Here is an 18,919-nt window from a genome sequence, read left to right on the forward strand (position 1 = left end):
GGCTCTGATACCATGTTAAATTTGGGTCAGGCCTAACTCACCCCAAAAGCTAGCTCAAGGAGGAGGATTGCCTATAACCCATATAAGGGGCACATTACCCCTTTCTACAATCGATGTGGGATTCAACAGTAACAAATAAAATTGGAATTCCCCAGAAAGATACTCTTTAGCATTATCACTTTGCAATATTCGAATGGAAATATTGAATTGAGTTTGGATTTCAGCATAAAAGGCACAAAAGATAGAGAATAATTCTAAACGACTCTTCATTAAAAATAATCAAGTAGTGCGAGAGAAATTATCAATAAAAGTAACAAAGTACTTAAACCGAGACTTAGACACAATAGGACAAGGACCTTAAGTATCGGAATAAACTAACTCAAAGGATGAAGAAGCCTGTTTATTGACTCGAGACACTGTAGGTAAATGGTCATATTTGGCAAATTGACAAGACTCACAATTTAAAACAGGTGAAACTGTGGATATAAATTCTTCAAAGCCGAGAGAGAAGGCTGCCCCAAACGACAATGAACATCAAAAGGTGTTAAACCTGTAGAACATGCAAGAGATCTAGGTAGTTGCTGATCCAAGACGTAAAGACCCTCTGACTCATGCCCTCTACCAATAATCTGCTTTGTCGAAAGATCCTGAAAAACACAATGATATGGAAAGAATGAGATACAACAATTCAGTGCACGAGTGAGTTTATTAAAGGAAAACAAATTAAAAGCGAACTTAGGAAGGCATAACACAGAGAATACAGAAAGGGGAAGGGTTAAGTTGACATGTCCAGAACCCATAACAGAATATTTAGTGTCATCAGCAAGAGTAACATAAGAAGATGATGCATGAGACTTAAGATTGGACAAAATGGTAGAATTACTTGACATATGATCGGTAGCACCAGAATCAATAACCCATTTAGAGGATGAAGACACAAGACATGTAGTAGAGTTACTTGACTCAGCAATGCAGTGATAGAGGAGTTAGAGGATTTCAGAGATGCCTGGTATTGGGTGAATTGTTTATACTCATCTGCAGTATCAAAATTTTCTGATTAGCAGAGACCTCAATTGCCATATGCGCCTTTTGTAAGCGTTGATCCTTATTCTGAAGTTTCTAGCATTTCTTCTTAGTATGTCCAGGTTCACGGCAGTAATAACTGTTAAATTTGGGCCAGGCCTAACTCACCCCAAAAGCTAGCTCAAGGGGGAGGAGTGCCTATGACTCATATAAGGGGCACATTACCCCTTTCCACGACCGATGTGGGATTCAACACACTCCCCTCACACCCAGAATTTTTATTGGTGCGTGACACATTTATGGGAGGCCCAACATCGGATGGGGAGGCTCTGATACCACGTGTCATAGGGCGCTCTTGAGCACTGCGCCTGTGCGGCACTTGGACAGGCCCCAATGAGGTTACAGCCTGCCAAGTTCAGCCTATCGAGGAGTTTTACCATGCTGACTGGTTTCGCCCTGCCTTGGGCTCATCAGGGGAGCGGCTCCAGCCCCCGACCAGGGTGTGCAGGTATGGTGATCCCACACACAACGGCCCTTCGAGCAACTCCCCACCCAATCTTTATGGCAACATCCGTGTCACAGGGCGCTCTTGAGCACTGCGCTTGTGCGGCACTTGGACAGGCCCCAATGAGGTTTACAGCCTGCCAAGTTCAGCCTATCGAGGAGTTTTGCCATGCTGACTGGGTTCGCCCTGCCTTGGGCTCATCAGGGGAGCGGGTCCAGCCCCCGACTAGGGTGTGCAGGTATGGTGATCCCACACACAACGGCCCTTCGAGCAACTCCCCACCCAATCTTTACGGCAACATCTTCCCCAGCATGGTGTCACGCATCCCAAGAATTATGCACGTGACAATTCTCCCCCATTCAATCCATGCTCGCCCTCGAGCATGTCTGCAATTTAGCACTTTGATCCCAGCATCGTTTCTCCGAAGTGACGCTTCTCCACTCAAGCTACGAGCGCAACGAGCCAGAGGGGACACTCCTATCCCGTCGGAACGCAAGCTTCACATGCCTTGCTCCACCCTTTGAGGTACCCGAGGAACCCTATCCTCACTCACACAGTTGCCTCGCAATACTTGCTCTGGACACCACCTTCACTTAGTGAGTCCGATATAGCACCTCGGTACGCGCAGCATCAATCCTTGCTCCCCTCCACCAAGGAAGCTCAACTCAACTACGCGCAGTCACTCTGCTGGATACCCACACCAGGAAAGACAACTCCTCTTCTCCTCTATTCTTCTAGGATCTTCAGGCGGGATGGCAAAGCATGCCATGCGGAAGCCCACCTTGGCTCTGATACCACGTTAAATTTGGGCCAGGCCTAACTCACCCCAAAAGCTAGCTCAAGGGGGAGGAGTGCTTATGACCCATATAAGGGGCACATTACCCCTTTCCACAACCGATGTGGGATTCAACAATAACAAATGATTCCACTGGAGTCAGAAGTAGAACTGCTTTCCCAGGATGTTGAGATCCTCTACCACCATTAAAACCTCCCTTGTGCCCACCTCTATTATTCTGTTTGCCACTGTCATTGCAACTAACAAGAGCACTAAGGGCGTGTGAAGGACTTGGAGACTCCGTACACAACACCTTAGTGAACACATCATGTAAGGATGATATTTCAGAATCAGAAAGAATCTGAGATTTAGCTGTCTCAAACTCTGGAAGGAGACCTGCAAGAAAGCTCATAACAACCATTTGTTCTCGTTGAGCTTGTTGAGTTTTAACATCTGTACTAAAAGGCATCAAGACATTAAGTTCCTCGTACACTCTTTTAAAATCCATAAAATAGGAGGTCAAAGTTTTATCATTTTTCTCAGCTCGATAAAACGCCTTACACACATTATAAATACACATCATAAATATGAGAAATATTTCATTTGCCAAAATATAAAAATTTCAAATACTCCATTAATTCTTTAATAAATTCACAGTGATTAATAAGGCTGATTACCTCACAATAAATAGAATTTCAAATCTGCAAAAATAATCGAGCATCATCTCTCATCCAATCTCTCCTAGTTTCATAATTGGAGGATCCTTGGTAAGATGATCATCCATTCTGATACTTTGTAAATAAATACGGATAGTCTTACTCCAATCTAAAAAATTAGATCCATTTAATTTGTGTTCCGTGATTTTAGTCATCACAAGAATCAAATCAACTGCAGTGGTTTTAACTTCACCGATGAGAACAACCAACCCAAAGCAATAGCAATAAAAGAAACATAGAATCAGAAAACCGGACGTGAACAATACCCGAATGTGAACAGTACCAAAAAAAACATCTCCACCCAACATCCAAACGGCAAACGAATCACATATGTGATGAGGGGGCTGCGAGGCAACTTCGACGATGGTGACCGGAGCAGCGACGGACAGGCAACGCGCCTCCACGCGCTGGCGAGTGGGACAGCGGCAGAACTTTGACGCTATGCGCGTGAGGCTCACTCGTCGGCTGAACGCCCATCGGCTCTTCAGGGAAGCTTTGCCGGTGCTGCAGCGTCCTTTCTAGATGGGCGGTGAGATCCAAATGTTGCCCTATATGGGTAACCCAAATGAATAGAGCCCTAAGTCTCTAAAAAATTAAATTTCTATGGGAGAGGCTCTGATATCGTGTAGAAAGGTGTAGAAGGATAATATTTGTTGTATTTTACAATAGAGATTACAACTTATTGATACATGAGAGACGGTATTTAAACAAGAAGGAAAATCAAGCCTATGATTATACAATATTAAGCAACTGACCCATCTATCAATATTTACTTTCTATATTAACATATTTACTTCCTATAACCTATAACAAAAGGTAATATTTGATATATATTACAATAAAGATTACAACATATTTGTACATGAAAGACTGTATCTAGAGAGGAAAGGAAATTAAGACTATGATCATGCAATCCCTAAGATTAAGAAACTAATACATCTATCAATATTTACTTTCTATATTAACATATTTTACTTCCTATAACCTATAACAATTCTAAATGCAAAACAACTGATTACATTACAATTTCATCAATAACTCGTACAAACCCAAATATCTCATCATATTATTACACATAATAATTATTATTTAGTATTTACCCAAAAGAAACAAAGAACTAAATCTGAAAAATTCTCCAAGATCATGACCATTGATGTTATGAAAGAAAGAACCAAAATAGTTGTTGCTTGTGCCAACATAGCACCAACAAGGGAGAGCAGCACTGAAGAGTGGCAGCAAGCAGCGGGCGAGCAGTAACAGTCTGTCCGTTGAGGGCTGTTGCAAGGAGAAGGTGAGCAGCAGCAAGATGGCGAGCGGTGGCAAGCAGCAGTTGTCATCGCGACTCGCAAGGGTTGACTTCTTTACGCGAAATTTCTCTTGGTGAGGGTTGTTTTTATGTGTGTGAGAAGAAGAAGAAATTGAAGAACAATGGTCAAAAGATGGAGACTTGAGGCTGGAGGCAGAAGGGAGAGAGGGGGAAGAGAGAGGTATGTGGCTGCAAAAATTAGGTGAAAAATAGGGTTTTGTTATGTTGCTTATACATGGGTGGTTCAGTTTAGTTTTTTCACTAATTTTGGTTATTTTAACGAACCAAACTGAATAGACCAAATAACTGAAACGATCAGTTCAGTTTCCAGTTAAAAACCGAAAATTGCTCAGCCCTTGTATGAGGTACCTAAGTATAGTGAGGAAGGGAGATGGAGGATAATTTGACGTTATCAATGAATACTATGTAAGGCAGTCAGGGTGTTGAGACTATGAAAGTTCTAGGGAGACATAAGGATGGGCAATTAGTAATTTTTGGTGGACGCAGGCAGAACAAATAGCTTCTTTGATGGCATAAAGATTGCTTGCAGCCATAAATGTTATCAATTCACTTGGTCTTTGCAGTTTGCCTCATTTGTTTTTGATCTTGGATACTGGAAATAGGAGGTTATGATATGATTTTGCGTATGGACTAGTTGAAAACCTTTAGTCCTGTATTGTATGATGTATGATTTTGATGCATACAGAATAATCTTGAACTGTGGAGGGAAGCAAGTGGTTCTACAAGTGTTAGAACTGGTATCCAACACTCAGATTGTATTGTATGATGTATGATTTTGATGCATACAGAATAATCTTGAAGTGTGGAGGGAAGCAGGTGGTTCTACAAGTGTTAGATCTGGTATCCAACACTCACATTGAAAGTTTGGATGGATTATCAAGCTTTAATGGCTGTAGAAGGATAATATTTGTTGTTGTATTTCATAATAAAGATTACAACCTATTTATATATAAAAGACGGTATCTAAACAGAAAGAAAAATCAAGTCTATGATTATACAATCCCTAAAATTAAGCAACTAACTCATCTATCAATATTTACTTCCTATATTAATATATTTACTTCCTATAATCTATAACAATGGCTAAGAAAGGGAAAGAGTTTCAGTTATCTGTGTTTTGTGTGGAATTGGAGTTGTCATTACAAGAAGGTAATACTTCCATAATACAAGAAGGTAATACTTCCTTAGCTGCAAGTATTGGGAGGCATAAGGACATATAGTCCCTCTTAGATGCTTATGTAGACATATTCAAGGAACTCCAAGGCCTGCCACCATTCAAAAGTCATAACTACAACATTCCCTTATTGCCAGGCACCCAATGTTATAGATAATGGATATCATAAATCCATAACAAATAGGTTTTATTTATCTAGTAGTTTCCTTTAAGATTTTTCATTATGCTATTTTATCATATTTTCTATTTTCTTTTTCTAGATCTAATGGTTGCTTGTATTAGACATCCACTTTGATTAGAAGCTCGAGAACCTCCATTATAAAAGGAGTTTATTTTATTCAATAAAAACAAGTATATTTATTCTAAGAATTGTGAGATTGAGACTCTCTTATTTTGAGCCTTGAGTTTATAAGAGCTCCCTCTAATAAGCTCCTTCCCTATCGATCGTCCCGTGACGCGATCCGCAATTCAGGACCATAACAACTTTGTATTAGAGTCTGTCATCATAGGTTTTTCAATAAATCTAGAATATAAGTTGAATTCTTTCTTGCAATAATTTGATGAATGTTTGAATGATTTAGTTGAGCAGATTTGTGAGCAAGTTCGAACCTTCAATAGGGGGTTGAACCAAAACTAAAATAGATCGAGTTGCAACCAATCAAAATTTGGTCAACAGCGAATGATAATGTAGAGGTACCTGTGGTTCTCCAAAATAATAAACTCGACTTTCCATCATGCGATGGCACAAATGGCACATTATCATCCTACATTTCGAGACCTACAAGAGTGGGAGTAGTAGATCATGTTTTAAAAGAACTTGATTTAGTTTTGTTGACTTATTTGCTGATTTCTAGTGATATGATTTGGTTTGATTACGGATTCTAGGCATAAATTAGGATTCTTAATTATCTATGTAATTATTTTGATTATTTGCTTCTTAATTAGTCATAATTCTTTGTGTATAAATAGTCGTAATTCTGTGTATAAATAGGTAATAATGTTTGTTATGATTTATTGCCCTTTTTATGCTTTTCTTGCACCCAATTCAATTATATATATAATATGCTTGGTTTTGTTGAAAAAAAAAAAAAGAAACTTAGAGCACATGCAAGCTAGTAATGAAAATTGGTTTTGGAGGCAGCTTAAAGGATTTTGTCCTGAAAATGTTAAAAAGATGAAGCCTCTTTTTGCTAATTGCCAACTTCTGCATTAGCCAATTGATAAGTTAGGAGAAACTTGTAGGCATTACAATACTATGGTGTTGGAATACTGCAAGTTATTTCAGTTTTCTAGGAGACAATACAATTATGGTTTAGTCGGGTTCAGTATTGCTAAAATTATGTCCATGGTTCACTTAAATGTACTTAACTATTCAGGTAATCAAGAAGGACTTTGTTGCTGCTGGACTTTGCTGTATTCAGTTGTTTATGAATTCTTCTTCCCAAGAGGAAGCTGTTCAACACTTGGAACATGCAAAGGTATTGATTTAGTAATATTCTTGTTGTACGTTTCTTTGGGTTATATGCAGAATTATAAATTTTCGGCAGAGTATATTAAAGCTATCCAGTTCTTCTGGATGTCAAGTTGTCAACTGTCGCTCCTCCGTAGGTTTCAAATGCAACACAATGACAAAAAAAAGGAAGAGGCATTAGAAGAGATCCTAGCTTTGAGACATCGTTTAGAGGAGCTTCCATGTTTAATAATATATATATATATATATATATATATATATATATATATATAAAACCAATGCAGGTTTGTAGCTCAAGGCATCATAGGATAATACTTATCTAATCTTATGAGACTAAAAGATTCTCCTTTACTAAGCTCCAGAATTATAGAAGTCATATTTCAAGTACTTGATCTATGAAATCTGCCCACTGAAGTTGGAAGTGGCCAAGCATGAATGTGCAGTCTAGGAGAATGCTCGAGTATATTGTCTGCTAACTAGTGATAAGTACTAACCATTACTGCTATCTCATCTGACTCGCTATCTAAAGTCACTCCCAGCCTCAAATGGAGCTGGCATGTGCTGCTCATGCTGAGAAGTGCAACAATGTAGTAATACAAGGAAAAAGGAATATTTCTTCATTCTCTTTTAATCTGCATATTTAAGTTGGTTTTCTCTATTTGTAGTCGCCGTTTTCATTTTTATTTAACTTCCTTTTGGTTTCAGATGCATTTTGATGAAGGATTATCTGCTCGATATAAAGGTGGGGAATCTACTAAGCTTGTCACGAAGGGTGTGAGGGGAAAAAGTGCCTCCGAGAAGCTCACTGAAGAAGGACTTGTCAAGTTTTCTGCTCGAGTATCAATCCAGGTAAGAATGCCCTTCTTGTAGTTTTGATACATGAACCAACACAAAATCAATTCATATTGTTGTTGTTGAATGTCTTAGTTGTATACGTGCTTGGTTCTTATTTACAAAAGGCGTGAGCAATTTGAATAGCTTTGATTCTAAATAAACTATTAATGTCTACTCCTATTTATTTTGTTTGTAGCTGGAAGTTGTGAAATCCTCAAATAATCCAGATGGGCCACAGTGGAAACTTTCACTTTTTGGTAATCCAAATGATCCTGAAACCTTCAGGTCAGTGCTTCCTGTATATCAGTGCAGGGATAATTAGTTATTTCTGAGAGGCTGAGAGCACTCCTACTGAGACTAGTCTTAAAGAATTGATGTGATCTGTTTCAATTTTGATAGGGTAAGGGTGTCCTCTGCTGTTTTGACTATGATTCTTTTTTTCCCTTTATATGTTTTAGTAACACTTGGTTTTCTCCCTTCTGTTCATCAGCAAGTGTTCATTAAAAGTGTTAAATTTAGGCCAGGCCTAACTCACCCCAAAAGCTAGCTCAAGGGGAGGAGTGTCTATGGCCCATATAAGGAGCACATTACCCCTTTCTACAACAGATGTGGGATTCAACAAAAAGTATGATAAAAGTGTTCACAAAAAGTATATTGGGTTTAACCCAATTGCTTGGGTAGGATGTCGGAGATGTTAGAAGGAAAGAAAAATAAAATAATTTAAAACGTAATCCATCTCAGATATCATAAAAGTAATGGATAGGAAAATCCTAGAAAGACATTCGTGGAAATCAAATGGAATTTTGGTAGATTGTTCAAACAGGAAAAAGAACTCATCAAGTACTTTGGATAGCTAGAAATTAAACTTCATTTTTTCATAGCTGAAGAATTTTGGAAAGAATTTTTTATTCTATTCTAATTGAATTAATCTTTATAAAATTTGAGTATTTGTATACAAAAAATTAACCTAATTTAAGAATATCAACACCACACCTAATTAGGAATATCTACAATAAAGAAAGAAAATAAAATCCTTATAATCAAGCCTAATTAGGATTACAAGGATCTGAATTCTCCTAATTAGGAACCTTTTATGTTAGTCAACACTCCCCTCAAGTTGGTGCATCCTCGAGTTGGTGCATAGATGTCACACATGCCCAACTTGCAAACTAAGGTATGATAGATATTGTTGCTGAGCCTTTGGTAAACACATTAGCTAACTGCTCATCAGAAGGCACATGATCTACTTCCAAGGCACCATTTATTAACTTCTCTTTAATAAAGTATCGATCAATCTCTATGTGTTTCGTTTGGTCATGTTGAACCGAATTGTGAGCTATACTCTTTATTGTTACTGTATAAGAGCAGTTTGTCCCTTTCTAACAATTTCAATTCTTTCAACAATCTTTGCAATCATAGGAATTTATAAACACTTTGTGCCATCGCTCTATACTCAGTTTCAACACTGGATCGAGCAACAATACTTTGCTTCTTACTTCTTCAAGTGGCAATGTTTCCTCCCACAAGTGTGCAATAACCAATAATCGACCTTCAATCATCAAGGGATCCAACCCAATCTATGTCTGTAATGCGTGTATGCGAATATGACCGTGTTTAGAAAATAGGAGACATCTTCCATGAGCAGATTTCAAGTATCACAAAATGCGAAAAGTAGCTTGCATGTGAGGCTCATGAGGGTCATGCATAAATTGACTAACTAGGTTGTGCTATGTCTGATCGGGTGCGTGAAAGGTAAATCAGTCTGCCTACCGACCTTTGATATCTACCAATATCCATCGATTTACCAATCCCTGTTTGTAACTTTTGATTGCCTTTAATGGGAGTTTCTACTGGGTTGTAGCTTAACATACCAGTTTCTTCCAAAAGATCCAGAATATATTTTCTCTGAAAAATATAAATTCCCTTCTTTGATGTGGCAACCTCGATTTCTAATAAATATTGAAATTTTTCTAGATCTTTAATTTCAAACTCTTGAGCTAAAAGTTTTTTTAGCCGAGTCATCTCTTCAGTGTCCTCCCCTGTCATTACTATGTCATCAACATAAACTATGAGAAGAGTAATTGTCTGATAAATAGAGTATGGTCAGCATTACTCTGTTGATAGCAAAAGGAAACTATAACTCCACTGAATCGATCAAACCAAGCTCTGAGTGATTGCTTCAACCCATACAAAACCTTTATTAGTCTACACACCTTTCCTTGTGTTTTTTCATCAGCAAATTCAAAAGAGTTTCCATATACATTTCCTCAGTCTCCACGGAAGAATGCATTTTTCACATTAAATTGTTGTAGATCCCACTCAAAATTGACAACGCAAGATAGTAATACTCTAATTGATTTCATTTTGGTAATAGGAACAAATGTCTCCTGCTAATCCACTCCATAGGTTTAAGTGTATTCATTGGCAACTAGTCTGGCCTTGAATCTCAAGTCTCACTTTTAGGCAAGGCTTTCATTTCTTCGGTTATTGCTCTCTTCCAATTAGAATCTTTGAGAGTTTCCTTCGAATCTGTGGGATAGACACAGAGAAAATAGATAAAGCAAAGACTCTATAGAATGGAGACAAAGAATCATAAGGAGAAAGTTAGAAATAGAGTCTTGTGCAAGACCTCACTCCTTTTCTTTGAGTAATTGGTTTATTTAAATTATTAATGGGCTCAAGGTTTAGAGTTGGCTCACTGTACGGAGAAGAGAAAAATTTATAACACTGAGTAGGTTGCTCAATGAATTTTTATGTTTCTGTTTTGTCTCTTGTTGAGTATCTCCTTAAATTTGGTTTATCCAAACGCCCAATTACCTTTTCTTAATCGCCCCCATAGTCACCTCCTGTATAATAGTCTCCTCTTGACTAAAACGCTCTAGAGTTTTAGGACTAGAAATCATCTCTTCTTTCTCATTGTTCTTTGTCTGAAGAGGTGATGGGGTAGTACTGAAGTAAGGCTCAGTCTCTAAACGTAATATTTATACTAACAAAGTATTTTCTAGATGGAGGGTGATAATACTGGTAACCCTTCTGTATAGGATAGTACCCAACAAATACATGTTTAAGAGCCCTCGAGTCGAGCTTTCCACCTGTCCTAGTATAAACAAAACATGTGCACCCGAATACTTTTGGTAGAACAGCATAAGCATTTTTCCTTGTAACATCTCTGAAAGGCTTTTAAAGGCAAGAGTTTTGATAGGTATCCTATTAATGAGATTAGCTGCGACTAAGACTGCATCTCCCCAATAGATTTTTGGTGAAATGTAGAGATCCGGTTACTTCCGACATGTTTCTATTTTTCCTCTTATCAACATTATTTTGGGCATTGGTGTAAAAACAACTATTTTAATTTAGATTGAGTACAAACCATCCTGTCAAAAAATTGAAAGCAAGAAAACACATTGCTTTTTGTGTTTATCAAATAAAACCAAATTATTTAGGTGCAACAATTAATAAAAGTAATAAACCAACGATTACTAAATAGAGAGACGGTTTGAGTAGGCCCTCAAATGTCGGAATAGATAGTCATAAACGGGATTGTACTCCTTTTATTACTCAAAGGATAAGTGTTTCTTGTATTGGAAAACAAGTCAGGATAAAGTTTCTCTAAAACAAAGAAGGATGAATGTCTTAACCGTCTATGTCACGGTATGATTGCCCGGTTGACATCCATACTCTTTCCAAGAAGAGCCTGATTTGAATTCAAACTCGGATTCCCTTTGAATGTATATAAGTCATTGTGCAGTGTACCATTGCTGATACTCTTCCTAGTTTGAAGGTGGTAAAAAAAATTTCAACTTTACGGCTAAGAGTTTTAGTAAGAACATTGACAGATAAAAGATTAACAGGAAAATGAGTAACATGAAGAATAGAAGAAAGCTTAATATTCTACAAATAATCGATCCGGTTCCAGAGATAGGAGTGAGGAACCATCTGCTATTCTGATCGTATCTTTTGTAGACATGGAAGGGAATTAAGGAAGCATTTAGAGAAGCCCATCATATATCTATTTGCTCCGAAATCAATAATCCATGGAGAAAAACACTTACATCACACCTCCATTAGTGTGTTTCTTGTCTGTCATTTTAAAAGAAAACGGGGCCAACAATACAAAGAATAAGGGACTTATATCACCTCCATTAGTGTGTTTCTTGTCTGTCATTTTAAAAGAAAATGGGGCCAGCAATACAAAATACAAGGGATACCACAAATGGGTGTCAAAGTTACTGCTAACAACAATTTGAAAAAAACAAAACAAGGACCAGATTGGCCTGGGCAAAGGCACGACGTGCCGGAAAGGAGCGTTGTTGGAAAAGGGCACTGGAGAGATGATCACACATCGACGGTGAAGAAGACGCAGAGAGCTGCGACAACGTGTGAGGTCACGCTCGGGCTCAAAGCAGTGTTGTGTCGCCGGCGATCAGCCGGAAATTGAATGGGCTTTCCTTTGAGACGGGTGGCATCGACCAACTCCCTTAATTAGTCGTCTAGAAACTTGACCTATTAATTAACTCTAGCTTTTTACGACAGATTTGAAATCTATGCCAAAGAAAGTGGCAAGACTATGATACCTTGAAAAATTTTGAAATGAATTTTTTATTCTATTCAAATTGAATTGATCTTTATAAGATGTGAGTATTTATATATAAAAAATCAACATAATTTAGAAATATTAACAACACACCTAATTAGAAATATCTACAATACACGAAGTAAATAAAATCCCTATAATCAAGCCTAATTAGAATCCTAAGGATCAAAATCCTCCTAATTAGGAACCTTCTATGTGGTCAACAAAATATGTTATGGGGTTTTGTAAAAGAGTCCAAATATGATGTGTTTTCATTAGAATGATGGCTTATTATTAGTTTTCTGATTTATTTAAGTGGAAATGTTTTTAAACATTATTTATATAACAATAAAAGAGTTCTATTTGCTATGGTTGTTGATTCACAGGAGGAGGTGTGAGATTGCAGAGAAGCTAGTCGAGAAGAACTTTGATTTGGCTTTCCAAGTAATTTATGAATTTAATCTTCCAGGTAGAGTTTACATTAAACAATATTTATCATCTAGCTTTTATCGCATGCTAATCTAGCTTTAAATTGTTGCAAATATTCAGACTTCTATTTGCGTCTTGCAGCTGTTGATATATATGCTGGTGTTGCTGCATCACTAGCTGAGAGAAAAAAAGGCAGCCAGTTGACAGAGTTTTTTAGAAACATAAAAGGAACCATAGATGATGATGATTGGGATCAGGTAATTATGATTTTATATTAAATAGCATTTAATGAATAACAATTTCTAGAATTTCTTTTCCAAATCATTGGAGTAGCATTATTTTAATTCTGTTATAGATTATAGCAAGTAAATATATTAATATAGGAAGTAAATATTGATAGATGGGTTAGTTGTTTAATCTTAGGGATTGTATAATTATAGACTTGATTTTCTTTCCTGTTTAGATACCGTCTTTTATATATAAATAGGTTGTAATCTTTATTATGAAATACAACATCAAATATTATATTTCTACATGGTATCAAAGCCAGGTTTGTAGAGATTTATTTTCTCTCTCGTCAAGTTTTAAATTTTTAGAGACTCAGGACTCCTGTTCTTTTGTATTATCCATCTAGGATAATATTTGTCTCTCACCGTTCACCTAGAGAGGATGCCAAAGTCGCCTTGCAGCTCCCTTGTCAGATTTGTGGTTCGTTTGCCGTTTGGGTGTTGGGTGAAGGCGTCTTTTTGATACTATTCATTTGGGTTACCCATAAAGAGTAACTTTTGGAGTAACTTTTGGAGACTTAGGGCTCTGTTTATTTGGGTTACTCATAAAAGAGTAACATTTGGAGACTTAGGGTTATGTTCATTTGGGTTACTCATAAAGGGTAACATTTGGAGACTTAGGGCTCTGTTCATTTGGGTTACTCATAAAGGATAACATTTGGAGACTTAGGGTTCTGTTCATTTGGGTTATTCACAAAAGGTAACATTTAGAGACTCAAGGCTCTGTTCATTTGGGTTACTCACGTAGGGCTCTATTCATTTGGGTTACTCATAAAGGGTAACATTTGGAGATTTAGGTCTATATTCATTTGAGTTATCCATAAAGGGTAACACTTGGAGACTTAGAGCTCTGTTTATCAGGTATTGTTCACAGGAATTATTCATCAAGTATTGTTCACAGGAATTATTCATCAAGTATTGTTCACGGGAATTATTCATCAAGTATTGTTCACGGGAATTATTCATCGGGTACTGTTCACGAGTATTGTTCATCGGGGATACTGTCCACGAATACTGTTCATCGGGTACTGTTCACGAGTACTGTTCATAGGGTACTGTTCACGAGTCACGAGTACTCTTCACGGATTCGAAATTCTATTCACAGTAAGGCGTTTTACCAAGCTGAGAAAATGTGGTCTCCCGTTCTAGTACTGAATCTAAATGTCGAGTCATGGCAAAAACCGTTTGTGAAGTTTTGTGGGTACGTCAATTATTGGAAGAAGTTGGGTTTACAAATTCGGTGTCTGTTAAGTTGTATAGGACGAGTTGATTATATATGTAACAAGTTGGACATGATTAACATTTATGCTCCAACTTGAGGGGGAGTGTTATAGATTATAGGAAGTAAATATATTAATATAGGAAGTAAATATTGATAGATGGGTTAGTTGCTTAATCTTAGGGATTGTATAATTATAGACTTGATTTTCTTTCCTGTCTAAATACCGTCTTTTATATATAAATAGGTTGTAATCTTTATTATGAAATACAACATTAAATGTTATATTTCTACAAATTCCATTCAAGCTGCTTTTTATATTTCACATTTTATCTTACATTGATCTAAAGAGAAACAAAGGAAATCGTGAGAACATTTAAAAAATAAATAAAGAAGGAAATCTAAGCTTGAGTTTTGATGCAATTTTTTGAAATTTCAGGTTTTAGTTCTTGTTGTATAAGAATGTGGACTTTTAAAGTAGAAAAGAAAATCTTTAACCAACCAAATCTTAGAGATGCACCTTTTTAGTTGATGCATGCATGCCTGCCATGTTACTTAGTCCTTGATGCTAGAATTATTTTGGTGTTTTATTTATTCCTATGTTTTACAATATTTCTAAGTTCATGATACACTTTGAGAAAATCTAAATACTATGTGTAGGTCTTGGGGGCTGCAATAAATGTATATGCAAATAAACACAAAGAACGGCCTGACCGTCTCATCGACATGTTAACCAGCAGTCATAGGTAATGTCATTGATCTAATCCAAGGTTTTGAAATTAGCTTATATTTTTAGAAACAAGTTTGACTGGTGGATGAATATTCAAGTACTTGATAGGTTTTGAACTTGGCTTATATTTTAGAACAAGTTTGACTGGTGGATGGGTATGCAAGTACTTGATCTTGGATATTTACATATGATATCAGTTATCTCCATGGTAACAACTGTTACAGCCATGCACCAAATATGACAGTTGCTACCTAGGAAATAACATCCAGTACCAGTGACATATTTGAAAATGGATTTGCAGCACATCTTATGCTTCATTACTTCTATCTTCAGTTTATTTTGTTATGCAAATTTTATGATATGGTTGTAGTATGCTAGGTAGCTTATCTAGATGTAGAATCATCATAGGATTGTTTCTGTACATTTGAATCCTAGTAATATTTGAATACTTTGGTAGGATTGTTTCTGTACATGTGAATCCTAGTAATATTTGGATACTTTGATATGAAAAGTGATAAGCCTAATTCATTATGGAAACTCACTCTGTAATTCAAACATTAATTGATACCTTAAAGGCTGCTGATTTTTCTTCTTTTGTCTATGCAGGAAGGTGTTAGCCTGTGTTGTCTGTGGTCGTCTGAAAAGTGCGTTTCAGATAGCTTCTCGAAGTGGAAGTGTTGCAGATGTTCAATATGTAGCTCATCAGGTTATTTTTCTTGTCTGTTTGTATTTTGCTCCAGGAATCTTATTTCAATGTAACTCTAATTTGGCAGGCAAACTGGAACTTTGTTTAGGTGCATTTCAAAACAAATTAGAACAATTTAAAACTGAAATGTAACGAAATGCACAGAAAAATTCAAAACTTCAATCAGATACATTTCAAAGGGATTATATGTATGCATATTTCTGTGCTTTGCCTTCTGATTCTGCTAGCAGTTATTTTATTCAGATTTGTGTTCCATATAAATTCATTTTTGGTTTAGTAAATTTCTGTATCAGTGTGCTCAAAGCGGTGCTATATATCGCCTTGCAGACTGATCCAAGATTGAAACTAGCTTTTGCTTGACTTATTAAGTAGTTGAAATTTCCTGCTAGACATATTAAACAGTTGGAATTTCATGCTCTCTCTTCCCCCCACCCCTTCTCTTTCTTTCTTAGGGCATGCCTAAACCACCAAAGTAATCCAGTACTTCCCAGTTGTTTTGTTTGAGTCACTCTTTGTTACAAACAAAGAAATGTCATTCTTTTACTGTTAGTAATTATTATCATTCTGGTAGGACCACAAAAAGCGATTTGCTTGGAAGTTCCAGGTTGGACGCTTGTTCTTAATTTTGGTAGTCATAGATTATAAAGTATCACTCTTTGAAGTTGAAACATTTTTTACGACAATAATATTATTAATCATGAATATAGTTAGTTTTTCCTTCTACATAGAGATCGGGGTAGATTAGTTCTGCCATGGTGATGTAGCTTGAGGGAGGGTAATCCAGTACTTCCCAGTTGTTTTGTTTAGGTCACTCTTTGTTACAAACAAAGAAATGACATTCTTTAACTGTTAGTAATTATTATCATTCTGGTAGGACCACAAAAAGTGATTTGCTTGGAAGTTCCAGGTTGGATGCTTGTTCTTAATTTTGGTAGTCATAGATTATAAAGTGTCACTCTTTGAAGTTGAAACATTTTTTACGACAATAATATTATTAATCATGAATATAGTTAGGTTTTCCATCTACATAGAGGTCAGGGTAGATTAGTTCTGGCATGGTGATGTAGCTTGAGGGAGGGTACTGAGCATGTGAAGTCCAAGAGGACCCGGAGAGCAGGATTCAAGCAAGAGGGTAGTAGTAAGCTGCACAAAAAGGATATTTTATAGGTGTTGCCTGTGGGCTTGAAGCCTTTCTTGCTGGGGCTTAGAGCAAATAAGTTCTGACTTTAATGGCGGATTTTGTTTCATGGAGAACAGATTATTTGTAGAACTTAGAACTTGTTTATTGGAGTGTCTATCAATGTTATACCTATCACTAATTTTTGTGTGGAAAGAATAGTGTGTTTTATCACCCTCATATGGTGGTGCTTTGGAGCAAGTGGATAAATGAACTGTTTACCCTCTCTGCTAGCAAAGACCACTGTTTCTGTTTTGTGAACTCTAGGCAGGATTTCATGAAACGGTCGAGCTTTTCTTCCGACCCATACCAAGCACTCAGGCACACTATTTTCACTACTAGATGCTCTAAGTTGGGATTATCCACTCTTAAGAGATGACACCATGGCTGTTCTTCCATATAACAAGTTTTCCTGGATTGAAATATCAAGTCTTTTTAAGTCATTGTTTGGTTTTGCTATTATTTTCTGCATGTGATGTGGAAGAGTTCTCATGTCCTTTGCCTTTTGTGTTGCAGGCATTGCATGCAAATGCACTACCGGTGCTCGATATGTGTAAACAATGGTTGGCACAATATATGTAATTTGTTGCTCAATGAAAGAAACGCAATTCACGTTAATCCCGGTGGTTATGATTGATTTGGAGAAATTCACAACCCTTAAAGGATGATAAAAGCCAAATTCCAGTATTGCGCTAGCCGCTAGGACATCATGATCATCACATATACCAGTAAAGATTGAGATGGAAGGAGTATTTAGAATTTCGTTCTTAATCTATTTCCTGATATCTTATATGCTTCCGGCAGTTGAACTAGCTGAGCTGCATCTGCATTTGTAATGGTAAGCAAGCTCAGAGGATACGCAGAGAAAAAATCGTCACAAGGCTTGCCAAAATTTACATTTGAACTGATCAAGATTCTGCGAAGAAATCATGTATGAAAAAAATATATATATAACTTGTAAACCTTCTCAATAGAAGATTCGACAGCAAGTCGACTGGATGGCTTGGTCCCATGTGCTTTAATTTTATTTATTTATTTATTTATTTTTGGGTTTAGGGGGAGGGGAGAGGTTGAAGCTGGTAGCATGGGAATTTTTGGATGTAACATGTGTAGTCCAGCAAAGAGCTTGATTTGAACAATTTTTCATTGTAGATGTTGTATTTGTAATAGATGAGTGTCATAGTGAAAGTTGGTGTGTGCATTGGTGGTATCAAACTTGTTTTGTTGTTCTTCCTGCGCGCAGGCCCAAAGGCCTTGTTTGTTGGTGCATCTTTGCTGTTGTTCTTTTACTCTGTAGAGTTTTCCTTTGTTTTCTGTTGCGCTTTCCTGAAGTGTAAAATCTCTTGGCTGCTGCTGGTGGCTCTACAGAATAAGAATGGGATACCTATTCCACGAATAGGGTGGGACCACTTTTGTGGAATTTTTGTTGTACAAATTTGAAAGTATCTTTTTTAATTATATCATTTAAATTTTAATCATTCTTTTACAAATCTTTGCGGTTGTTAAGTAAGAACCAAACCAGAGCCTGAGCCTACGTGATTGAAGTTGTTTATGTATGTTGATCATTCCTTGCTTTCATTTGTTGAATTCTTATTGCTATGCAAGTCAAATTTATCCCCTAGCCTCTACCAAAACCCATCATTTTAATTGCTGTTTTTATTTATTTATTATTTTAGGAGATTTTTTTAAATAAGCGTGGTTTTATAATTTCAATATTTAATTAAATATTTTATTTTTTATTTAACTTTAAAGTATTTATAAAATATTAATTAGGTACATTGTATTTATACAAACATTTTAATTAGAAGGTAATATAATTATTTTTATTTTTATTTTTGTTTTTTTGTTAAAATTTAATATATTTATTACATTATTTAATTTGCGTAAATGCAGGATAAGAAAAAAAAAAAAAAAAAGAATAGCTAATATTATAAGGGAACAGCGCATGATAAATCCTAGATAAAGTGAACACA

General features: G+C 36.5%; 1 protein-coding gene across 3 annotated transcripts in view; it reads left to right on the forward strand.

Annotated features, from left to right (window-relative positions):
* The window catches only part of LOC110611280, a 55,277-nt gene extending 37,063 nt beyond the window's left edge, over window positions 1–18,214 (forward strand). For 2 of the 3 annotated variants that reach the window (XM_021751498.2, XM_021751499.2), the window contains exons 29-36: window positions 6,897–6,998; window positions 7,697–7,840; window positions 8,022–8,110; window positions 12,785–12,867; window positions 12,969–13,084; window positions 14,994–15,079; window positions 15,670–15,769; window positions 17,463–18,214. In XM_021751498.2, the coding sequence (XP_021607190.2) occupies window positions 6,897–6,998; window positions 7,697–7,840; window positions 8,022–8,110; window positions 12,785–12,867; window positions 12,969–13,084; window positions 14,994–15,079; window positions 15,670–15,769; window positions 17,463–17,528 (786 nt within the window). In that variant the 3' untranslated portion in view covers window positions 17,529–18,214. Of the gene's footprint in view, window positions 1–6,896; window positions 6,999–7,696; window positions 7,841–8,021; window positions 8,226–12,784; window positions 12,868–12,968; window positions 13,085–14,993; window positions 15,080–15,669; window positions 15,770–17,462 lie in introns of those variants that run through there. The other variant, XR_006350109.1, reaches the window with a different exon arrangement.
* The last annotated feature ends 705 nt before the right edge of the window (window positions 18,215–18,919 follow it).

Source organism: Manihot esculenta, chromosome 3, assembly GCF_001659605.2.
Source record: "Manihot esculenta cultivar AM560-2 chromosome 3, M.esculenta_v8, whole genome shotgun sequence".
In the NCBI taxonomy this organism is placed as follows: domain Eukaryota; kingdom Viridiplantae; phylum Streptophyta; class Magnoliopsida; order Malpighiales; family Euphorbiaceae; genus Manihot; species Manihot esculenta.